The 26,072-nt window shown below is 43.5% G+C and overlaps 1 protein-coding gene across 5 annotated transcripts; it reads right to left on the reverse strand.

The window, feature by feature from the left end:
• Nucleotides 1–713: 713 nt before the first annotated feature.
• Nucleotides 714–23,722, reverse strand: LOC141005581 (ceramide transfer protein-like). Of its 5 annotated transcripts, none has more exons than XM_073477464.1 (19): nt 23,074–23,280; nt 20,356–20,490; nt 11,036–11,152; nt 10,822–10,887; nt 7,413–7,520; nt 7,086–7,224; nt 5,500–5,583; nt 5,096–5,253; nt 4,830–4,919; nt 4,651–4,737; nt 4,446–4,538; nt 4,218–4,289; nt 3,146–3,241; nt 2,871–3,003; nt 2,704–2,774; nt 2,490–2,618; nt 2,246–2,375; nt 2,003–2,131; nt 1,827–1,915 (listed from the first exon to the last, which is right to left on the reverse strand). In XM_073477464.1, exons 1-18 carry the CDS (start codon nt 23,182–23,184, stop codon nt 2,004–2,006), a joined length of 1,947 nt encoding a protein of 648 aa, XP_073333565.1. In that variant the 5' UTR covers nt 23,185–23,280; the 3' UTR covers nt 1,827–1,915; nt 2,003. The 5 variants fall into 5 exon arrangements, with proteins under 5 accessions (XP_073333567.1, XP_073333568.1, XP_073333565.1 ...); XM_073477463.1 differs by having other exon boundaries at nt 4,830–4,922; XM_073477466.1 differs by lacking the exon at nt 4,218–4,289 and having other exon boundaries at nt 714–1,915; nt 4,830–4,922; nt 23,074–23,722.
• Between the last annotated feature and the right edge of the window lie 2,350 nt (nt 23,723–26,072).

Below are 26,072 nucleotides of genomic sequence, written 5' to 3' on the forward strand. Positions count from 1 at the left end.
ACTCTTCTGTGGGCTGCCACTCGGTGGATGAGACGTGGTACTCCAGCTGTCCTCTGTAGTGGACAACATGCATGAAAGGGAGAGGGTCCTGTAATGGATCCAAAGTCCAGAGTTCAACTTTAGGAAAAGTATAAGGAGCAAATAATAAGAAGAAATCATTAAACTGGCAGTAGACGACTTGTTGAGCAGTAAATACTGATGTCACAGCAGATTGTTTCCCTATAAACCTCACTGTCACCGTGATATTCAGTCTCACCAGGATGGAATTTGGTTTTTTTCCCCGCAAAACAGGAAGTCATTGTTTTCCCCCATCACTCTCCCCTGGTAACAGTGGGACAACTGGAATAACAGGAAACTCTCCACTGCAACTGAAAATAAGCCGTTGATGGAGGTGAAGAGTGAGAGTGATGGAAACTGAGGATTCCAACCAGCATGCCTGCAACTGGATCAGTAAGAAAACCTGCCGACTGAAAAATACAACCGTGTGTTTTACTTCTCACGGCACTGAGGTCAGGGTTTCTACATCACAGACTCTTACAGTTGTCTTTTTGTTTTGAACTCTGGACTTTGCAGCCGTGCAACAGAACAAACCATCACACAGATCTAACTGGACTGTAGTAACAGACAGGTTCAGTACTTTGGCTGAAGAAGGTCGGTGTGGGGACACTTCTACTGAAATGAAATTGAAATGAATCTCTTCGTAACACTAGAGCTGTTAGCATCACCTGGTTTATTCATTCAGTAGATACATATTGCAGGACAGATTTTAAATGGCCTCCTGAAGGATCAGAGACGACAGTAAGGGGAGTTTAGCCGAGAGGCACTTTGACTAGTGATTTGTCAGGAGCACTAACAGCGCCCTGCGTCGCGTCTCTACCTACATTTCCTGGAACTCTAAGGCATCTGGGCTCGACTCGATCAACAAAAACAACTTTCAGACCTTCAGAGAAATGTTAGCGACTCTATTTACAACATTCAAAATATGTGCTATGACACAAATATAAAGCCAAGCGAAACAATGTACACAAACTCTGTTTCTGTACATAAAATATACGACACGCTCCCATCAGCTCGTCGCTCCTCCGGCACCGCCGAGAGGCGTCTTCATGAGAGCGACGCAGTCAGGGAGGTCAAGTCTTACATCATCGGGGTCACGAGTTAATGACGGCCCTCTGGACTCGACGCAGATGAGATGACGCTCATCTTAAATCAATCTAATGTTCTACTAGCAAAAAGTTAACAGCTTAAAAAGAAAGCTGGGAAATGACTAATGATGAAAAAAAATCAACACAAAATAGAAACTAGACATGAGAATAAAAGTCTATTAGCAAAGATCTGTTTCTTTTTTACAAACCTCTTATGGAACATACGTACATTTATATATTAATATATCTGTAAGAAAAGAGACACGAGCTGATGTGTTGGCTACTCGAGCGTGAGGGAGCCTTCATGTGGAGGGAAGGTCGACTGAGTCCTCTGCTGGCTGCTTTCACCATAATCCCCTTTTAAATAATCTGCTTAATCCAGGATGTTTTCATGTGTGATATCTTATTTCATTTGGGCCAGAATGAGCGGCGCTTCTCAAGAACAACATCTCTTCCGTCTCTGAACAAGAGTCCAGGTTGTCAGTGTGAAACCGTTTTATCTGCAATTTTCTTTAATATTTTAGCAATTAAATCACAAAAAAGGGGAAACAAGTCGTAATTTTTCTTGAAATGATGTGATAAAGTCTACATCTCTTTCATTTGACTGTCACTCAGAGGTCTTGTTTGAATGCAGCCACCAGAGGGCACCCTTACGCCCCTTCCTCCCCCACAGGACCTAACGTATATCTATGACCGGGGAGGCAGAAACCACTCTGACGAACTGGTCTTGTCGCAGCAGCAGTCAGTCTGAAGATCCTCACGTCTCCACACTGTAAAGATGAAGAAGCTCTTTATTATCATGTTACAGATGTGACAGATGAAAACATTATTAATTGGTCAGTGAGCTCCTGCGTTACCTCAGAATAAGATGGGTTTGCCTGACGTCTTCTCCTGGACGTAGGAGGTGAAGCGTTTGAGGAACTTGGGGTACTCCCTCTTAGCCACGGCCCTGAGCACAGAGGCCGGGGCCCAGCCTCCAGGATTCACTGCACACACAAAATGGATCCTTATAGTTATAATGTCTTCACACTGTCCACAGCTATACTATCAGTTTCAAAGTGGGAAAATATCCCCTCATCCATGTTTAGGGCGACACGCACCATTGGCGACGTAGGTGATTTTACAGAGGATGTTGTCTCTGCTGATCTCTTTGTCTCCCTCTGGTGGGCTGACCAGGGTCTGACAGATCATGGCGATGTTGATTTTGGCACGGACACACCTGCTGGACGGCTGTGAGACGACAGGACAGAGGATTAAAGAAGAGCAGCGGCGTGATGAACGATCAGAACTTAATGAATCCCTCGCATGCTGTCTGGAACCTGAAACGGATCTGAGGGGACTCACCTGAGCTTCGTCATGATCCACGGAGAAGTTGCAGACCAGCCAGGTGTCGGGGTCGTTCTCGTTGTTGGCCAAGATCTTCCTCATGGCGGACAGGTACAGGACGTCCCTCTGAGACGCAGGCCACACCCGCTGCAGCACGGATCAGATACCATCAGATTCAACGATTCAGAACATCAGATCCATCTCACTGTCGACAGCGTGCAGATTTTCTTACCTTGTGAGTTTGATAAACGATTGCAGCGTTGTCCGACAACGTCTCCACAACGTTGAAGTTTTCAATAGTTGCTAAAAACGAGAAAGAACGTCGGAATGTTACGGTGAAGTCGTCTGAATCATAAGAACGTGTTTAAGCTGGCGTTTATTTAGAGTTAAAGGACGTACTCTCCCAGTCGTTGCGGTAGGTTGTGTCCCAGAAGTAGTGGCAGACCTCGTGACCCGTCACCCCCTTCACTGAGTGGGTGGCCTTCAGAGGGTCCAGAACAATCCCGTTTTCCTCCACCTCCCTCCTGTACACCTGCACACACACACACACACACACACACACACACACACACACCACAATGATCACATTACAGATGTATATTTAACTTAGATTAAAGAAAACACTGTGGTCCAATAACTATCAGATGAACATGTTCAGTAAATCCTCCTCGTACCTTCATCTCTCCTTCTTCTACCACCAGCTGCCAGTTGGCGTCTCCACCAACATCCTGCAGGGAGTAGGTCATGTGATTCTGCACCATCTCCTCCACCTGTAACACGAGCCGAGGACAGGCAGAGGATGTGATATTGATTATGTGATGACAACTTGAAAAAGATATCAACGTGGTGCGATGGAGTCAATGTGTGCAGAGAACTGATGCTCGGCCTCCGAGGCTGCACTGAACCGACTCTCTACACATTATACAGTGTTTGTGTTGTGTCCTCTGAGGACAGCTGTTCATTTTAACAACAAAAATACTGTTGACGTCTTTTTCACAACAAAACGAGACAGAGACTAAAAAACAAGCTTAAAAAAAAAACGGAGGACAAAAAGGTCAAAACTATTCTTATCAACAAATAACTGAACAATAATGAAGAAATGTTTGACACCAGTCGACTGTTTGAACTGGATCGTCTCTGACCTGCTGCACTGACACTGTGAGGTCATGTCTCTGTCAGTAACTATGACAACATCAGCTGTTCTCAGAAGGCAGACGTAACACAAGTTCATGCGTCAGAAGTTCAAAGCAGCTGAGACGAAGCGTGAAAACAAGCAGGTCAGCACAAAGACAACCAGACAAAGTTAATGTGAAGTTATAAAAGCTGTGGACGATGTCAGTGAGCTCCTCTGTTCAAACAGCCACACTGGATCCACTGAGGAGGGTAAAGTCTGACAGCACTGAGCACTATGTGTTGATTCACAGTGTCTGCTCTGCTACATTACAACAGACCCAGGGGAGAAAACAGCTGCGTCACATCACCTGGATAAAGTTTAAAACTTATTAACCTGTTGGGCCGCAGACTACAGGAAGTTAAAGCTTTAATTCACCCAAACTAGAACTTGGAACATCAAATAAGCACAGAAGAAACTTCAGACCACCGTGTTCAACAGGAGGTGATGCTTCAGTGAGTCTTCAAGTCATGCAGTTAAGTTCAACACTCATGCAAACATGGTGTTTAGTCCAGGTGCAGGTGAGGTACAGAGGAGGAGGGGGGGTGACTGGATAAGACTTAGCAGTGAGTTACCTCTGAGCTGAATCTGTGGACATCATGAGGAGGGGCCATGACTATCAGAGCAGGGGAGGACTGACTATGAGGCTACGAGGACGATGAGAACCGACGGGATGATGGAGAGGAAGAGAGAAAGTATGTGAGGCGTACAGATCAGGAACAGGGAGGAATGGAGGTGGATCAGGTGGAACGATGGGAGCAGCTCGTAGCTTCGTTCAGTTTGAGAGGGGAACGTTGGGATACCTTGCCGGAGAATCTGTGTGTGCCGGTGGTGGAGTAGACGTCTCCAGGAGGGACGGGGCTGGACCTCTGGATCCTCGTCTTCTCAGTTTGACACTGGACACAAAACAAACACAATTTAAATCAACAACATGAACAAAGATGATACTTTTCCTCCTGTTTTCTAATAGAATAACTTCACTCATTTCACTTCTGATCTTCTGCTCACCTGCTCTTCGATTTTGTCCTGTCTGTCCAGAGCGGCTTCGACCGCATCGAAGAACTCGTCCTCGTTGATGAGGCTGTTCGGACCCTCCTGACGGTGAAGAGAGAGAACGTCACTTCAAACAGCTCCAACACATCCCAGAATTCATGCTGCTTCATGGATGAATCTGACGAGTACTTCACCTCATAATCTGGACCTCCGAAGTGAGACTTCTTCTTCAGCTCATTGAGCGCTGATTTATAGCCCTCCTCTATTCTTCTTCTCTTCTCCATCTCCTGCACACACACATACACCAGTAAACATCTTTATAACTTCCTCTCCATACATGTGGTTGTTCACTGACTATCATTAAATCCTGAAATAACTCTCTGATTGCAGATAGCTGCTTCTTTATCCTTCTTCCAAGCGAGCAGATGATCCTGGCTGATTAGATCCACATGGTACACACCTTGTCCAGCCTCTTCTGCCAGCTGTCCTCTCTCTTCACCATGAGATCGATGCAGTGGGACAGAGTGGCGAGGATCCCAGCTGTGGTGGCCTTGAACGTGATGGCCTCGCCCTTAAAGTCTATGCCATTGATTCCCTTCGGACTCGAGGACTGGAACACTGCAGACACGAGGAGCAACGAGGTAAAACAAACGCTGAAGTAAAAATGTGATGCCAGCTGGGTTGTTTTTTTATATTCCATCAAATCTGATCAAACCACATCCTCCCAGTTCTGATGATGCAGTTTACAAAACATTCTTGAGAGTTAGACTTCTTATAAATAAAACATTAAGCTTGATTTATGAACTTTTGGTCACAAGTATTGAAGGTTATAGTAAAAACTCAGTTTTCAGCAGCCGTACTCACATTTTTCTTTGCTGCCGTTGTTGTTGTGCACAAACTCTCCTTCTGTCCGGGTGTTGGGGAAGTCATCTTCATCATCCTCCACGACTGGAAACAAATAAAGAAGGTTTCAGAGGAGGGAAGACGAACACAAGAACTCCAAACAGGTAGCTGCTACACAGGAGATTATCTGCTACTGAGAGTCATCCAGGGCAGGGCAGCGCCCTGTGGCCCATTCACAAGTTGAGCTCCAGCCCAGCGCACCATCAGACTGACAGAACGCTGCTGTGCTGGACAACATGACAATGGTCCGGTTTCATCTTCAGAATGGACAGAGGGTGAGAGAGAGGGAGAGCGAGGAGAGAGGGAGGTTTGGGAGAACAAAAGCAGGGCTTCATTCACTGCTGCCATGAGCAAATGTTCAGCCAGCCAACACGGGCCGAGGGCGAGGGGCCCGGAGAATAACTGCTCTGAGTCACAACACACACACACACACACACACACACACACACACACACACACACACACACACACACATTCCACACAGAGTCAGCATGTTTCCTCTAAACGCTGAATATTATTTTACCTATAAAGATTCTCAGACGTGTAAATGTGGTGTAGAAGAAGAAAGTTAGCTGTTTATTTAAAACTGGTTCCCAGAATTCAACAGTTTTACTTCTTTTACTTTTGTCTGTGTGACAAAATAAACTGTAGTAATAATTTGGTTATTTCCTCCATCATCAAAAATTCTTCACAACTTTCTAGGCCCTGATAGTTTTCATTTTCATTTTCACTTCAAATATTCTGATAGCTTGTTTTGTCTGTTAGTTTGATATACATTGAATATTCACATTTGAAAATCTGGAACCATAAATTATTGACATTTTTGTAATAAAAATAAGAGTTTCCTATGATTTGTCTCTTGATTAATCGACTGATTGTTCGATTGATTCGATTTTTTTCAGCACTGTCATTGTTAGACAGTCACATCTGGATTCGTTAAGGTCAACACATCGTTGGTTTTATGTCCTGACAGCCGTCATTTACATTTTCAGATCCTTCTTTACAAAGATTTTACAACAGCAGCTTCACTTTGTCCTGGAGGCTTTTTGCAGGTGAGTGTTCCACAAGTTCAAATAACATTCAGCAAAAATAAAGATTCCAGAAGTTCAACAAGAAAAAAGGTAAAAATTCAGTTTGTTACAAAGTTCAGTTTTCTTAAATCTGTCCAGAGTGAGACCTCTTCTTATCACAGGATAAGTGTCTGGAAGTGCAGCTGCAGGCTAACGCTAAGCTAGCTCTGTCGTCTTTGAGGTGTTGTGTTTATTCTTCAGATAAAACACTGTGAGAATCTGTGATCCTGCTATCTGATTTAAACTGAAAGTTCATTTTGAGACAAAGATATTCATCCTACTGTCATGTATGACAAAGAAAAGCTTCAAATCCTCATGTTGGAGAAGCCAGGACTGGAAACAGTTTTAATCACTCGAGTTACTGATTTGCTTTCAGCTCCAAAACAAACCTGTGATTTTTACAATTAAATAATCTTTAAACATCAGCTCCCGACAGAACAGCTGGTTAAAAGGAGTGTGGACGTGTGACGGTCTTACTTTTATCCCTCTGCAGCTCATCCTTGGACACGACGTCTGCGCAGCCATCGAAGTATTTCTGCAGCGTGTCCACCTGCCTGCACAAGATGTCTCTGAAGGTCTCCATCTCTGCCAGCTTCTCTCTCAGCCTGTGGCCCTTCTGAGGAGACAATAAAGCAAACAAGTCAATATTTTCACAGACCACAATGAAACCATTCCAGCATGTGTGCTGACTGAATCAACAGTTCGTGTGCTCCTGCAAACACCAGGTAATCCCTCATGTGTGCAGACACAGTATTGAAGCCAGTGGCCTCCTGAGCCACAGTAAACATTTCCCAGAAAACTCACCTTGAAGGAGGAGGTGGAGGTGGCAGAGAAGCTGCTGGTGGCTGACGTTAGAGACAGCATGGAGCCGTGTCTCCGCAGGCTGGACTCGGAGCCATAACCAGAATCGGCCTGCGAAGAAAACACAGGTGTGGAGACGAACAGAGGAAACAAGTGAGTGAATAAAAATCATTATAATTTATTCAAACTAAATATTTAAGCAGAACAAACAGGCCATGCATGAGAAAAGAGCTCGACTGTGACTCCAGAATTCAGCCGTGAAGAAGCAAACCCAGAGACAAAGAAGAGAAAATTAAGAAAGTAAGTAAACTAAAATAGAAAATGCAGTATATCAAGTCATACTGATATTCTGAGTAATGTTGCACATTATATTAATATTAATGTGTCTGATATTTCAGCTGTCCTTCCTGCAGAAGGGGGATGTCAACACTATGAGGGAGGTGTTGAACTGTTCAGCACGGCCTTACAGCGAGATGAAACATTTTGACAGAGTGACATCACCGTTCAGTGACCGTGGCAACACAGCTGAAACTCCAGCAGACTTCCTGTAAACCTGACTGGTTCCCCTCTCCTCTTACATAACGCTCTGGCTCTCAGAATAGACGCTCGTGACAGCAGAGAGGAACACACACACACACACACACACACACACACACACACACACACACACACAGGTCGACAGGAAAAAGGGAGACGTTTCCCTTTAAGAGGCGCTTCCTGTTTCATCCACCAGAGGGCACGAGATGTACACGCACGTGACTGGCATTTGTAAGAGCTCGGGGTAACTGTCGGTCAACGACCAGGAGTAACTCGGCCTGCGTTCACATGGATTTCAGTCAGTGCTGCTCGCCCTTTAGCCAACATACTGCTGCCCCACTGCTCTATCTCACTGTTTGCATGAGGACTGATGCAGGTTGAGGCTGTTGCAGCTGTGCTGACCAATTAAATCTGAGAAATACAAGGAACATTTATCAGCTGCTGGCTCTCCTGTCAGCAACCTCACCTGTAGAGTACTACCTTCTTAAGATGCAGGCAGCACGACGAACACTGAGTAACTGTTCCCGTGTTAATGTGTTCATGTGTAAGGTGATTAAAGTCAGAAGTGTGTGTGCACCAGGGCTTCAGACAACAAGAGACATGAACACTGATGCTGATAAAAAAAAAGACTTCTCTAAGTCACAAAGAGGTTTTTAGAGAAAATGACCTTAAAAGATGAGCTAACATGGCTGGTGTTCATGTCAGATGGCTGTCGCTGCATATTTTATGCATCTTTTAATTTCTATTTTTGTTTTTATTTTTACTGATTTATTCGTCTCACTGTCAACATCTGCATCTTTGACCCACTGAGAACTGTCAATGTTTAGTAAAACCTCTCTTTAATCAGGCATTTTTTTAATCATGTCTTGAAAGTGACAACATCATCCAGAACACGCAGCAGACTTTAAAGGGAGAAACCCACAAATGGTCTAAAGGGTTAACATTCTTCATTTCATGCCGTTTTAATAAATGTATTCTTGACTTTATCTGATTTACTGAACGTCTTCCTCAACGTGTCGATGATTATTTTATGGTTTCTCTCCTCTGTGATGTCATTTCTGGGTTGTGGACAAAACTAAGACATTTGAGGACGTCATCTTCATCTTCAAACTGTATCCTAGAAACGAGTGTTGTTTTCACATGAAGATGTTTGAAACTAGGAGGAGCCTGAAGTGTTAGCTGCCGGAGTGTTTTGCGTCTCCCTGGAGATGCCGAGCTGCTGAGTGCTGTGAGTAATGTGGGTTAGAAAAGGAAGCAGGCCTTCTAGGAAGAAGAGTTTTCAGCGGTGACTCATGGTGGGTGTGGTGGTGGCCCGCTGTGAGTGCATGTATATGTATGTCCTCCTGCTCCGTATGAGTCACGGAGGCTCCCTGATGCCGGGACGAGGGAGGACGAGGGAGGGAGGAGGGGGGATTTCCCTGCTGACCACGAGGGAGTACGCATGTTTTGGCAGACGGACTGAAGGTGTGGTCACTGACTTCTCCTCATCTGTCAGACTTACTCTGAACTCCACTCTGCATTGTTTCTGCCTTCGATTAGAAAGGAAGAAGGAGTTCTGCTTCTCTTTCCTCTCTGGCTCGTGGGGGTGTCACCATTCTCCAAATCCACCATCTAGCTTTTCATTTAAACAGGGTCAGGGTCAGACTACTAACGTCAATTTATCCTGGTGGCTTTCTGCAGGTTGGTGTTTGACAAGCTCAGATAACATTCACCAAAAATAAAGTTCAACAAAAAACACCAGCCTTCAGTGATTCAACAACAAACAACAAAAGATAGAATTCAGTTTGAGTTCAGTTCCTCAAATCTGTCCAGAGTGAACCCTCCTCCTAAACAAATCAGTAAAGGATCTCTGACTACCAGTCAGCTTATTGTCTTCATGCAGCTGCAGGCTAACGCTAAGCTAGCTCTGTCATCTAAGTAGGTGAAGAGAACAAAATAGTGCGAGAATCGTCAATCCTGCTTTTGATTTTGACGATCAAATTGAAAGCTTGTGTCGATCAATTCTTGACTTCTAAACCTGATTGTTTGATCAATAAAATGCTTCAAACGGTTTAATCTGAAACAAAAAGATATTCGTTCTACTGGCCTGTATGACAAAGAAAAGCTTTGTGTCCAGAGTGAACCCTCTTCTGAAACAAATCAATAAAGGATCTCTGAAAAAGAAAATAAACCAACATCTCCACGCTGTTACCAATCAGCTGATCGTCTTCTTGCACACAGGATAAGTATCTGGAACATCATTTACATACTGACGGTTGGTGGCTGTGTCTAAATGTAGGTCTTCCTTTCCTCCATTGTCTTCTGCTCATCAGTCAACAGTAGAGATTACGACGCTTCCTTTGTCCTTCACTCTGACTGAACACAGTTGGTGTCACTACAAGGCCGTCACGCTGCCCTCTGAAGGTTGAACTTCCCTGTGTTGAAGCCCTGAGTAAATTCACACTGTGCTGATACTTCAGGCAAACAGACAAAGCGAGAAGCGTCCTGACTGTTGTCCACGTTAACCTCAGTGTTTCAGCTGAACCCAGAAAATCGTTACAGCAGGGCTACGAGCCGTCTGCTGCCTGTGATTCACACAGCATTCTCAGCGAGTCCGACCCTTTTCAGAGCCGCCCGTGCGTTAAATGTGTGTGTGTGAAAAAGGATTATACTAACCCCGAACCAACGGTTAGTCCAAGGTTAAGATAACTTTCAGCTGAGCGTGCCCTTTGTGAAAGGCGTCACGTAGGATAAAATATCCACACAGCACGTGTTTGTGCTAAAATCTGCTATGGACTAAACAAATACACAGACAGGTTAACACAAACACACACTTGCTACCACAGTGCACAAGTGAAGCACTCGTTAAGTCCTACAGACTTTCTAACAAACGCACCAGTGGTGGAGGGATGATTATTGTTCCCTGGACTCCTCCATTCTCTCTCCTCCCCTCTCTGATACTCTGATAGAAACACACACACATGCATACAATAAGCACACACACATACAAAAATTCAACTTCATAAAAGATCAGATTTATTAGCAGCAAATGTGAAACGGATCTGGTTTCTTCTGATTGTTTGTAAGTGCGTTAGTGTTGCGTGACTTACCCGGTGCAGCTCGATGGAGTCGATCCACTGGTGCCGGTGCTCCGGGTCCTGAGCTCTGAGATACCACACACTGTCGTTCACACTGATGTCCAGCCGGCACTCGTCAAACTCGTGAGGCTGGAAAACAAACACAGGAAAAAGGACAAAAAGTGAAGTTAGTCAGTGTGGATTGAAAATACTCTGCTGTTCATCCTTTAAAGTCCCGACGGGCTCTCTACTTGTTCCTGCAGCTAAATGTTTAAGCTTCACACCTATTCATTATTTTTTAGTGTACTAACTTACATAACCTTTTGGCTTAAGTTGTACAGATTTCAGAGATATGAAGCATTTGAAAAAACATCACAATCAGCTGAAATGCTTGTGTCGGCACCAGTGGATCATTTCTGTTGCAGAGTTCAAAGTTAACGAGGGAGCAGGGAGAAGGAATAGCTGTCATTTTAATGTGCTAATTATATTTTTTCTGCAAAAAAAAGCAAACAGATTTTTATGTATGCGTTTATACATGAGTGGAGGGGATCTTTCAGTATCATTATCAAATCCTCTCTCGACATCACGCAGAGGCAGAGAGCGGATGGGATCCTGGAGGACGGCCTGAAATGAGGCCAGTTATGTGAACCCAGCTGGCTCGTTATCTGTCATAATGATGTCATACATTTCTGAGCCTGCTGTCATGTTCTTTTCATAGCGACAGGAAACACACATCTCTTTCCTGCTCAGGAAGAGCGGAGGGATGCATGTGTGAGGTGGCCTTCCATGGAAATGGCTGTTAAAATGTCAGCGAACCAGCAAACAGCTAATGTCTCTCCTGCAGGCGACAATCTGCTCCTGAGTCAGCTTTAACGACTGGAAACATGGCAACAGTCCCAGTGATGTCAGATGAATCACTCCTACTGTAGGACTACCTGCTGAAGATTAGGGCTTCAACTGAACAATATTACATTCTTTTTATTGTCGATTCATATCTTGATCAATAGAGAAGTTGTTTGGTCTTTAAAATGTCAGAAAATGTTGAAAAATCTGTTTCGATGTTTTGTCCACAACCCAAAGATCTTCAGTTTACTGTCACAGAGGAGAGAAACCAGAAAATGTTCACAGTTAACCAGCTGGAATCAGAAAATCTTTCATTTTGCTTCTTAAAAAACTACTCAGTAAACAGCTGGTGACTGACTTATCTGTTAATCGTGCAGCTCTCTTGTATGCATCTCTCAGAGACAGAGGACAAAGAAGAGCGTAACACTTCAGCCTCCATTTTCCGTCCCACAGGAGAAGCAGCAGATAACTGGCCTTTTAAGGAGACTTGCAGGATGGAGCCTAATGGCCCTCCAGTGTACTGACAGCACTGTGAAACTGCTGCACTTGCATCGGCAGCAACCAGGAACGGTGTGTGTGTGTGTGTGTGTGTGTGTGTGTGTGTGTGTGTGTGTGTGTGTGTGTGTGTGTGCTGGGAGAGGGTGGAGGTGGAGGGAATGCTGGTGACAGCGATGGTATTTACCTGTGCAGTATTTACCAAATGCATCAGGCCTCCTGAAAGGACACCAGTGAGCCCTGAAGCTAAATCACTCTCCAGGTCTGATGACAGTGAGCGAGCCGGCTGATATCAGAGAGAGTCTGGATGGTTCAAGTGTGGCTGAGGGCACAGCTCAAGAGGGACGGCGCGGGTAATTGAAATATTATCTAGCTGCAATATTGCCCAGTGTAATATCTAAATTACGGAGGCTGTGTCTTTCTTTTGTTAAAAAGGTCACATACACATCAGCTGCTCATGTCTCTCATCAGCACTTCCAGAATGACTGAACAGCTCCAGTGTTTGTTCAATGAGTTCATTCAGGAACGCTCTGGGTTAGTTAATCAATACAGTGCTGTGAGAGTTAAGTGTTATAATTACACTTCATTGATTATCCCCGTCTACCAACTCTATTTAATCTATACAAGATTAACACAACATCAAACAGGCACATGTGATCATTAACATTGTAACAGTGTACGAGAAGTGCTCAGAGACCGCCTGAGCTCAAACCACTACTGAAAGTGATCCTACTTCAGAGAGATAAACGGCCCACTGTGGTGTCTTTAGAGAGGTTTCACTGGCCCAATGGTTCTGCCCAACATCTGGACGGCGCTGAAGCCAAGACCAGATGCTCGGTGTCAATAATGCACTGCGTGAGGCTGAACGCTGAAGGCTTTCCAAATCAGATGCGCACTTGAACGCTGCCAGCAGCAGGAAGACAAGATCAACACCAGCGACAGAGACGGACAACAAGAGGAAGCAGAAGAGGGGAAGGAAACGAGTGTGACGCTTCTTTAAGCCTCCATTTGTTATAAGGAAGACAAAAGATCAGCTTCTGCTTCTTATATAGACTAAATTTAAAGTACAACCCCTCAAATCTGGAAAAAATTCAAAGAAAAATAAACACAGTTGTAGAAATGGTAAGAATATCACTTTAGTTAAATGACAGAAAATGCTGTGTTTCTGAACACAACTTGCACTGTTGGTACTGCTGCTTGGACCCTCGTGTCATTTGGTTGCTAGGACAGAGAAAATGGATTCCTCTGGATCACCTCTGGACTTAAGGGGTCATGGGTACACTGACTGGTAAGCAGTGTTGAGAAATGAAAGCCTGCACTGGGTCTGAGAACGTGACTGGGATCCAAGGCTACAGTAAACAATAATCCATCAGAGGAAGGTCATCTCAGCGGCCGTGCACTTCACAAGATGAAATGACATGCTGACGATGACCTCAGCCTGTGAGGCTCCATGTGAAAGGCAAGCAGACAAAACATGGAGATTCAAGTTTGTGTGTCTGTGAAGGCTGACAGTGAAACACTGTCCAGCCTCCTGTGACCAAGAAGTTGATGGATATTTTAGATATGATTGCAGCGAAGCACTTTAGAGCCCAGATCAATATTCGATTATCTTGCTGGAACAGGAACAAATCAAAGAGGCAGTAAGTCTTTATCGTGCCATGAAAGCCCACACTGTTACTTCACAATAAATTCATAAAACTACCAGAGACCAAAAATAGACTGAGACCGTGAGGAGACACATTCTGTCAGCAGTGATGCTGAGGTTCACTGTGGTGCTTCAACCAGCTCTGTATGAACTCAGTAATGACTAGTAATTATTCAAGTAATCATGCAGCCTCAATTTCAAGAATATTCGACTGCAGAGACAGCCCAGTTTTATGCAAAGGCAATCTTTCCAGCAGTAAAATGCTTCTTTAAGAAGCCCAATATGTGTAACAAAATAACCACAACAAAGTCAACCAGTGCAGATAAGTGTTGCCCACTGAGATACCATATTTACTGGTGAGGAGCTTCTGCCAGCAACGACTTCTGATGTCAATAACCTCTTTAGTGGGGCCCAGCTGAGGCTCAGCCATTTATATCCCAGATAATCAGAGTCTTTGATTCTCGGGACTCATTTTTGTGTGACTTGGATCATTTTCAACTGTATGGTTGTATAAAGGAAGACGTTAGGGGGAGATCGGGACAGGAAGGGAGACACAAAGTTTTATGAAATCATTACAGCCAGAGATATTAGCTGTTATTTCCCAGTGCTGCAGTGTAACAAGTGATATGAATGCCAAAATCAAAATGATGAGACAAAACAGCTTTTGTCTGTCTCTGTTCTCTTCAAACATAAACTTCCTATTCAGCTTCAAAAAGCCTCTCCGTCTGTCCTCTCCCTTCCAACCCCTTTCTGAGCTGGTGTACGTGTTTGCAGTCACAGAGCTGGATGGACGGGAGCCTCCCCTTAAAATACCTTGTGATATTCACTACCTAACAAGAATAGAGGGAAACTGAAACCAATGGAAACACAGAGAATCCCTGCAGCTGAGCTCCATTACTCATTTGTGCAAAGTTAAACAACATAATTATGCCCCCTCAGACAAATATAGTTTCTTGTTCCTTCAGCGTTACTACTGAGGCCTGGAGCCAGGAACATCTTTCTGTCCACTCTGGATGGAAATACGGGATCCCTTCAGCCTGCGTCTAAGAAACACTGACTCACCAAGTGGTCAGAGTGAAACCCAAGGAAAGGGAAGGCTAAATGAACAAGGGTGAGAGTAAGAACAACAGTCATTACTGAAGTACACCCACACACACACCTAAAGACTTGTGCATGTGGTTCCTGGCCCTCCTGATGACCCCCAGCGTAGAGGAAGTCGCATGTCGTGAGGAAGACTCATTTCCTGACTGAAGACACTTTAGAATTTCCACAAAGTTTGACGTCACTCATCTATTCAACATCCACTCGGTCTCTTTCTTCTTCCGTATCTTGTGTTTCGTTGTGGCAGATATTGCGTCCAGAGCCTTTCGCCTTTAAGAACTCAAAAACAGTCCAGCGCCAGACTAATACACATCCAGTCTGCACTACTCACCAATTCCGGAGAGAGGAGTAATTAAAAGTAGGCCAGTGTGCTCTTATTAACTGACCGTGGATCTAAAAATGGCCTTGGTGGTTGGCAGCCTTTGTAGGTACAGTTGCAAAAGCAGCTGTGGAGGCACACTTACACCGAGAGACAATTTTCGCGATTACAATGTGCCCCAAAAAACCTGGAACAGCACGACGCCTGGTTGATGGTTTGCTGTAGTACCACTAGCCATGAATCTACTAAACGTTTACAGCATTTCAGTCAGAATTCACCTCGTTATTATTATAACAAATGATCTGCACCATTTTGCCTTTGTCAGATGTAAAGCAGTGAAACAAGAAGGGCATCGTTCGTAGGTCGATAGCAGGTCTGAAGAGAGGGATCTAAATTTAGAGCTAATGCATGCTGGAGAGGTCTACAGTAATGCTACAAGGGAGTCCTGAGTACGTCCTAAAAATACTACACAGGTACAGAGAGGAGTGTCGATCTGAGGATTTTAGATCGTGATCAGAAAGTGTCAACGTGAACACAAAGAGGACACTTATGACCTACCTATACCATTATGTAGACAGGAGGTGGACACAATGAATAACAGTGTATAATGTGATCCAGTCCAGCAGCTCTGCAGTGAATACTCCCTTTGTGAAGCCAACGGTGTCCAATTTTAATTGAGACTGTGTCAGACAGATGCTGTTTCCAGACGGGAATTAGAGGCATTAGACTGCATTATTTATCTGAAGCTGTTGTTGTGGCTGATACGTTGTGTGTTTTAAAAAATGTCCCACCTACTAACAGTGATCTGAAGCCAGGTAATATATATATTAGGATTACACAGATTACCAGTTAAGACTGGGCTATTTTTTGTTGGGGAATACGACCCTGCAGTGCAAACATTGTTGACGATTGAAGAGTGAATAAAATATTGAAGTTTTAAAATGTTAATTTGGTTAAATTCATTTTTATATTAATCAAGTAATAAAAAAAATAATAGTTTGATTAATCCAAAAAAATAATCGAGCCGCCCTAATAACAGCCCAACACTGGAGATAAAGGTGGGCCGTCCGTTAGCAGCGAGCTGCAGGAGTCTCGTTCAGTTGATCTTAATCAAGTTTATTCGAGACTGACTCGTTAGAGAAATGCTTCTGTGAACTTGTTGCAAGAAATCACACGAGTTCTAACACGTCTACTGAACTTTCTCAACTTTAGCATCTAAACCAGAATCTGTGACTCAGTGTGAAACCTCGACCACCGACTTCCCTCTGACCTAAATGCATATATGCAAACAGTATGCAGACTAAAACTGACAGAATATTTATTGGCAACTATTTTTTGATTCTACACAAATAATCACTTTGCTTTTCAACATGTGCTTTTCGGTGTCATATTCTAGTAAATTAACTACCGCCTGGTTTTGGACTGCTCATCAGATCACTTATGAGTGATGCTTGTCAGATAAACCGAGACATGTTAGGCGTTTTCTCACATGTAAGTGAGACATGAGGTATCACTAGTTGGTTACGGTTAGTGATGACAAAGATCAGCTGCGTTCACAGCTGTGAACTTTCAGCGGCTAACTCAGTAGCACATAGCGGGGCTATTTAGCTTGGAATTTAACAGAGTTGTTTATGTTTTTATTACACTAAAAAAGCTAAGAGAGCTTGTTGAACGTAGCAAACAAACCGCTAACACATCTGGCCGGCGAGCGCTGCAGGGTAGTCAGTGTCTGTGCACGTTCATGTGGAGGTGTGGCTTTGAAGGAAGAAGTGGGTTTTTTTTCAGTTGGATATTATCAATGCTTGTTCTTCTGGTTTCTACAGTCTAACATACCCCAGCTGTAATTGAAACAGGATGACAAGTAGGATGCCTCGAACCTGTAAACATTTAGTATGATGTAAATGCAGATATGGTCCTCACCAAGCTGACATGTAGAGTATAAAAGCAGCAGTACAAAATCCCAAGTGGTACATGTGAGAGCAAACTGTATCATAGTTCATCTACATGTGAGGGTAAGTGTGAGAGCCATCAGGGGAAATAAAGTAGGAAATCAAAGAGAGAAATACTGGCAGCAAAAAACAATATTTCTGTTCAAAAAAGGCAACAACTGTCTGTGCATGGCTATCACCAGCAATAACTCTTTGTTATATACGAACCAGACTTGGGAGGCAGATTTCCATTGGGATGAAAAATGAGTGCAGCAGAGCACCGCATGGAGGTTAATATTTACATAGGCTGGGAATGGAGGAAGCTGAACAAATACAGCTAATAGTGAAGCCTGCTTTATGCTGCCTGGGAACAGTAACTTATTCATTTCCCTTGTTACTGTTTGGAGAGAGAGAGCCTGAGCTGCAGTCAATGACTGACCTGAGCTCCCTCTGAAACATGATGGAAGGTGTGAACGTCCAGCGTTAAACACTGGTGACACATTTGGATTTATTCATCTCGTTGCCTAACAGAGTATGGCAGCTCTGTGAATCTGTGAGACAGGATGGTGTCAGACATCTGATTTTGCTTCTACTGTAAATACATGAAGCACAACGCTGCTGCTGCTGCTGCTGCAGCTCTAAACTGCATTCCTCTGTCTTTTCTATACAGTGACGCAGCATTACTGGTCTCATGATGAGGTTTCACTGAAGCGTTGCCACATAGCATGCTGTTATGAAACAGTCACCTGACAGGCCAGTTACCCTCAAGCATAACTTGGGACATAATCAGGAGTTCTTTGTAAAAATAGTTTATCACCTGAAGAATGAGTTCAAGAAACTCCAGGGTGAATGAAGGTCCTCATGATTAAACACCGTCAACTAAGAGTCGAGCTTTAGGCCGACATAGGAGTCTAGGAGGGAACTGAGTGTTTTCTCGTGAAGTAAAGAGAAACATATGGTGGATTCCTGACATCTGAATCACATCGAGTATATCACGTGCCAAATTTCTCAAAACTATGCGAGAGGCTGAGGGAGAAAGCGAGGGAGGAGGGTAGAGTCTTTGCTCTTTAGATTTCTCCTTATGTGCTCGTGATCAGGTAAACTGAAGCAGCATTTACAAGATTAAGACAGCACTGCAAGAGGTGGAGACACTTTGATATGAAAATTAAAGCAGTGTTTTTGCTCCTGCTGAAAGGTCCTGATCAAATGTCAGTCACAACAGTGGAGTTGTTTCCACAAGCAAGTCAAATTAAATACAGAAGAGGCGTCACGATTTTGATCCTAAAATGAAAATCAGCTGAAATGAGCGTTCAGTTTTCAAACATAAAAATCAAAAGCAGGACTGGTGACTCTCCCAATATGTTGTTTTCTCTCCAACCGACTAACTTTTAAGAGCATAAGAGCAGCTAGCTTACTGTTAGCATGTAGCTGCACTTCCAGACCTACATGAAGACGATCAGCTGACTGGTACCAGAGAAAACTCGCAGAGCATCGCCGATGTTGGGTTTACTTTCTTTTTCAGAGATCCTTCACTGAATTGTTCCAGAAGAGGGTTTACTTCTTTACTGTTTATTGTTTCATCCCTGATTTACCAGGTTGTGTTTTCACCTGTGTCCGTTTGTTTGTCAGCCCGATTACATCAACGTCAAATCTACCGAGTCGGTCTCGGCCCAGAATAGACCCCATTAGTTTCTGTTGTGGATCCAGATAAAGGGAAGCATCCAGAAATGTTTTCTCGCTTTCCAAGTCAGGAGATAGAGCTTTCTCGACAATATAATAATGTATGGATGTTGATTACAAAGAGAGTACAAATGGGGACTTTTGGGCCTGTGCAGAGGAATGAGCGCTACTGAAAATACTCCCATCTTTTAAAAGGATAATCTGAAAATGTAACTGGCAGCTGTCATGGTGTAAAACCAATGATCTGTCATTCTTCACAAATCCAGAAGTAATAGTTCAACACTGGCAGAGATGTCAGTGCTGAAAAAAATGTTTAAAATCAATCATGGTTTTGGAGAATTGTGCTCAACGCCGCTTTAAACTCATTTTCTTTGTAGCACGTGTCGTTGTTGCTTGAGAACTGAACAAAACATGCAGTGAGGTTAAAAGTGGGCCAAAGGTGAATTCAGAGGCTGATTCAATCTTTCTGGCCAAAACAGACAAGGTTTATATATTTCACAATTCTTCCACGAGCCGTCATCGACTCTGAGATCACCATCAACAACAAAAACAGCCCACACATTATTCAGGCAGGTTTACCAGTGAGTTTGTCAGCTGATGGCAACAGTTAGTCCTCAGTTGATTTGTTTTGTTGATTTAATCTCATTCCCTGAATTGTTGGCAAGATTATTAAAAGGTTTACAAAGCTTTGCCAACTCTGAATAACAACATGATTGAGTCAGACTGCTCTGATTAGCCCGTACATCTGTAGCTTCACAAACAATATAAAGGGTTAGGGTTAGGGACAGGCCACTCTTCAGTGTGGCTTATCTGTCACTTCTCTTCCATTCATGAGCAACGAAGCACATCATTGGTTGTGGTGAAATATACCCACTGTGGTTAGACTACCCATGCAATCAAAATGCCTGAACACCACAGCGCCCGGCTGCTCGGCTCTTTCCCAATAGAAGGTTAAACCGGAGCAACACAGAAAATGGGCTGAAGCTGCAGGTGAAGCTCCACACAGGCCTTTTGTGGCTACATTTGCAATTTAAATAAACACTCACAGAGTATCCTCTCATGTCGTGTGTAGCAGCGGATTGTGTGCCGCAGTAACTCCTGCTGTTTGGAAGCTTAAACAGCGAGTGACGGTTCCTCTCTCTTAGCAAATCCAGCCGTCTTGCACAAACAACAGCGTTCATTCTTGTAAGACATTTTGAAAGGGCCGATATTGCACAAACTTACGGCTGCATTCAGGAACAAAGAACTGAGGTCAACAAAGTGCTGCTGACAGATGAAAGACGTACTGAAGCACAGAAAGGAAGAGTGCTGCTTTGTAGTGAAGACTCTCATTGATACTCACAGTGATGACAGCCTTGCTCAGGCAGAGGGAACCCCGGCAGCCATACTCGGTCTCATCCTGAGACTTGTAGTAGCTCAGTGTGTTGTTCTTCAGGACCACCCAACGGTCCTGCCATCCATGGATGTAATTTGTCCACTGAAAAGCAAAAGCACTTTTGTTAATATCTTTGTTTGCAACCAAAAATTAGATTCCTGGCCAACATCTTGAGATGTTGCTTCAACATATCCACGTAATTTTCCTTCCTCATGATGCAATCTATTTTGTGAAGTGCACCAGTCCCTACTGCAGCAAAGCAACCCCACATTATATTGCTGCCACCCCTTTGCTCCACAGTTGGGATGATGTTCAGCTTGCAAGCCTCCAAACATAACGATGGTCACACATTTAAACTTCTGACCTCAACTGTACATATGGAAAACCACTTTACAATATGATTTGGTTTAAAAAAACAGATAAACCAAAAACTACAACCTCAACAATCACCACAGAGTTCAAATCAACAACAACAAAGTTACGCAAAATCTTTCAGGGACTGTTGGACTGGATCCTGAAATTAGAGAATAGTTTCCATTTCCATTACAAACATGAATCATACGCGTCTACTCTGAGATACATCTGTGAAAAAACCCGCGTTTAGACACACGTGAGATTTTATGTACAGAGTTGACTCATTAATCCTCACTGGATCTATGACGCGTATCGGGCTTAGTATGATGGAACAGGTGAGCTGTTCTCAATGCGGATCTGCTTAATCTCACAATATGCTTGGTTAGCGGGTCAGCATGCAATCTGTTTACAGACAGCAACTGTACAGTGAGATTAATACCACGTTAGCTCGCCAGCAGCTTAAGTAATTAAAACTGTGGTCATTTTGTCCAAAACAGAGTCTTGAAAAAGCGGCAGAAGCATATGGCCAAATAGGTTAGCAGGACTTAGTCTAGCAGTCGACTTAACTGTCTGTTTATCAAGGAAACACACAACAACAATAGCTCGCAGTGTTGCTGTTACTGACACAGTGCACAGTCGACCGTGTACCGGCAGCCCAGCAAATTTTTCCCTGCACCTAACACACCGCTGTCAGAGCTATATTTACAGTGTGACTGGATATTTGCCCGTAACACTAACAGCATTTGCTGTATCCACATTGTTATCACAGTAGACATGGAGCAGGAAAGAGCCTTAACTTTTGATTCGGCCCGTCAGCAGTCAATTAATTACAAGATCAGCACAAAGACGTCTTGCCCTTTCTGATAGAGAGGCACTAATGTCTGCACTAATGTACACGAGGCGAAAAAAAAGAGCAGCCCTCTTGATTTATACTGGTAACAATCATACTGGCCAACACTCCCCACTTTCCCAGCAGACTCCTGTTATTTCATCACTGTTTCCTCCCAGTGTCCCAATTCTCCTGTTCACCCAATTTATGACGAATGGTCACAACACGATGAGTTGCTTGGTCCTAATGTTTGGTGTTTCTCTAAGCCTAAGACGACGTCCTCAAATGTCTTGATTTGTCCACAACCCAAAGATATTCAGTTCAGAGAAATTTGACTTTATTTCTTAAAAATTTAATCAAACCAATTAATTGTTTATCAAAAAAGTAGGGATGCACGATAGGGATTTTCTTTCTAGAATTTCATCGATACAGATATTTAACCAATAAGGCTGGGCGGTATGGCCTTAAAGTAATATCAATACAATACATACCTCGATAATTTTATATCTTCTCAAAAGCATAAATGAACTAGCATAAATGTTAGTAAATATCACAATATTTTTGACCAACTAGACCCTACGTCCTTATAAATATTGCAACAATGTCACAGGCACTTTTACAAAATACTAACACAGTGAGATTTCTGATCAATAATCACAATTAATGTGGTATAATGAATAAGTGGGTAAAGGAAAGTAATGGGACTAGTAGAACAGTCTGTTAAATTCAGAAAATGACATAACTTTCCTGTAATATAGCCTTTAAAAGTAGGAAAAGACAACACTTGTGTCATAACATGATATAACGATATCCAAAGTCGAAGACGATGTATAGTCTCATATCACGATCTATATCATATATTGCCCAGCCTGATAACCGTATAACCGTAACCGTAATATAAATTATATAATAAATAATAAAAATGTATATCGTGCATCCCTACAAAATAGCATAACTGTCAACAATAGGCTTGTGATTAGATTTTTGGAAAATTGAGCATCTCACAAGAAACTGAGACTCTGATTTGATCTGTATAAACATGAAACTGAGGGAGAAATGACCAATCAGAAGCAAGAGAGTGTCGGTGTTAGATAGTTGACGATTAATTTAATATTTGACAACTAGTCGACTAGTCGCTGCAGCTCTAGTAAACACTGCCATGACCAACTGTGGTCACACTTGTGCAGAACAGGTGCACAACATGTTAATATACAGGTGTTACACAGTTACCTCCACTTATTACCACAGAAGATTCATCTGAGCTATTTCAGAGGGACCTAATGAAGCCATCTGTGCACCAGGTCACCTGTGTTCCTCCCGCTTCAGTGGGGATCACCTGGTGACATGTTGAAGCAGTGTGGATAAACCTGACCACCCAGCAGACATGCCATGATCTGTTGTAAACACCAGCAGGCATGCAGACAGGCGCCTCCCCGGCAGGTTCGCCCTCGGCTCTCGGCGGTGACATTGACGGAGCTGTGAGGTGAATTCAGCGGACTCACCTTACTGAGGACCCCGCTCAGGTCGACCACACCGACCAGGTGTCCGGGCTCCTCTCTGGGCTCCATGTCCTCCTCGGACCCGGAGGAGTTCCAGCTCTGATTATCGGACATTTCTTCAACAGTCGAGTGTAAAAACAACAGACACTTGGCATGTGACGCTCAGGAGAGCCGATGGGAAGCAGTCAGCGACAAGCGAGCGATGAGCAACAGTTCACTGGGTCATGTTGAGTTAGCACCGACTGGACCGACAGCCCCGGAGGAGTTAACCCTGACAGCCGAGCTCGTGAGCGGATCGACAGCCAGCAGGTTGAGCGTCGTTAGCTACAGAGGCTGACACATGACGCGGTCCCGGTCCAGGTGAACGTTAGCTAACGGTCAGCTCGGACCCCGCTTCTTCGGCGGACGTTGAATCCCAGAAAAGGCGGAAAGAAAAAAAAAAGGATGTCACGCAGATGAACGAGCTCCGGCTGGCAGCAGTGATCCGCGGCGGGCTCTCAGAGGGACGCTGCGGCCGCTGTGCTGCTCTGGTGGCGGGTGACAGCTCTCCGGCTCGGCGCCATGTTCGTCTGACGTCTGCGGAGCTGCTGCTTCTTCTTCTCGGGGGGGAGCGCGTGCTCCGACTTGTGTGCTGCGCAGGGGCGCTGGCTCGGGTGACGTCACCAAATCCACCCCCTAAAGTGGAGCAGGCTCCTCCCCCTGGTTCTAAAGTCAGGCCCCGCCCCCTGTTTATACCGGCAGGCCCCGCCCCCTGTTTAAAGCTCTGTAAATAGACAGGAGAGCAGCTAAACACACCAGCAGGACACATGGATCATTATTGACCTCATTCAGCTTTAACACACATTAAAACAAACTATTATTTATACTTTCAGCTATGTTTTGATTTCTATTTATCCAGCCAGTGGAATCATGGGTAAAAAATCACCTGTGGGACCTCCATCTTTACTGTGGGGCAAGTTACTTTCAAATTGCAATATATTACATATTACTAGTTACCTGCGTTTTAAAATGATATATTACCTTACAATATTACTGTCTGCGTAGAGTAATAAATTACTTTTTACACTACTTTTTTGTTACTTTCAACAACATACCCAAATAACCTCTATAGAACAATGAAACAGCCGAGATCTTTTTAAATAAATGAATGGTCTTGGACTCAGGGATGAGCAGGCTGACAAAGGATCACAGTCTGATATATTATGAGACAGGAATACATATTTTTAATTGTAGGCTCAGTCATAAAACACAGCAGACCTGTACCTTCTATAATGTAGAAGGGTCGCCCATGCTGACAATTGGTCAACCCATAATATACAGTATATACACATGTAGATATATGTATAATTCTACCTTTTACCTTCATTTTTTATATTGAAGTACATTTATTGCCGGAAAATGACATTTAATACTGAAGTACTTTTAATATCAGATACTTTAAAACTTGACTTTCACTTTAACCGAGCCTAGATTTTATCCAATATCAATTATATTTGTATTCTTTTAATCGTCTGATTCTATTTTCCTCATTGCGATCCTGAAATGTTTTAATCCTTGTTCAGTTGTGTACAGTGCTGTATAAATACAGTTTATTATTACGCCCCCTGTTTGTTTTGGTGAGGTATCTTGCTCTGGGACACTTTGACATGTCGACCCAACAGTTGGCCCAAAAAGATGTAGGACCGACTTTGGCACCATGTAAATGTTTACAAGATAGGAAATGATTTAGGACCTGACTTAGAGTTTGTTTAATTTAAATGGCTTTAAAGGTTTACATTCCCAAACAAATTGGCAATTAATCAAAATACCCCAAAAGATGACTGTCCAAACCTCAGTTTTTTTTTCTACAGTATTAATTTCAGGTCGACTCGCTGTTTATGATGTTAATGCAGCAAACTGGATAATAAATGATTACAGCATCAGTGCTTTTATGAGGGTTCAGTCAGAGTTTAAAATTGTTTTATATTTCCACGATGAACAGCTCAATAAACAGACATACATAATAAAATAAATCAGGTGCTTTAGACTGTAATATACTCCAGTTAACACTTTAAATTATTTAACATCATAAATACTCAGTGACATAACACAACCATTCATGAAGAACACTCCCAGCCTCTCTCTCCTTTCCTCTCTTGGCATAATCCTGCTGTACCGGGCCTCTTATGTTAACCATGAGTCATGTGATAATCCTTGAACGGTTTAGCACACACACACACACACACACACACACACACACACACACACCTCGTCTCCTGACAGCAGTGTATGAGCGAGTTACAGCAGAGGAGAGGGGAGCTTTCAGCCATGTCATGGGTTCAGAGGCTCTGATTCAGTTCCATGAAGTCATGAGACCTGCAAACGAAGAAAAACCACAAGACTTCTATTAGCTGCACAATCCAACTCCTTTCCTCCATTAAAAGGAAAAGCCTGAGTGGCAGGAAGCTGGGATAGTAGCTCCGTTAACAGGTTTTGAAAGCCACCACAACATAGTGAACTCACTAATCCAAACTATACATGAGAGAAGATGTTCAGAGGAATTGTATCAGTGGTTTCTGGTAATATTGACGGGTTATTTTTATCTTATTTTCAGACTCTGACAGTGATCAGAGTGGGAAATACACTGCAGTGGGTAAGAAAACAAGACGAGGGCCTTTATCTCTCAGACTTCACTTGTGAAATCAGCTGTGGTTCAGCCCCCGCAGCCAATCCCTTCACTTCACATTAAGTCCCTGAAAATCCAGACAGTCACTCGGCAACACGGTGGTCCTGCCTGCTCAGACACAACCTGTTGTTTGACTGGAGAGGACTCAAGCAGCTGATTTAATCATGTTGACATTCAAATCGTCCCTAATTTAGTGGATCTGTGATTCATTTAGCGGCCAGGAGTCAAGGAGCATGAGTCAGGCAGGGCTGATCAAGCAGTAATGTGATTAAATCACATCCTCTTTCGAGCTTTCCTCATCGGTCAGCAGCTCCAAGTGGGTAAAAGTGAAGGAAGC

Source organism: Pagrus major, chromosome 12 (genome assembly GCF_040436345.1).
Source record: "Pagrus major chromosome 12, Pma_NU_1.0".
NCBI classification, from domain to species: Eukaryota; Metazoa; Chordata; class Actinopteri; order Spariformes; family Sparidae; genus Pagrus; species Pagrus major.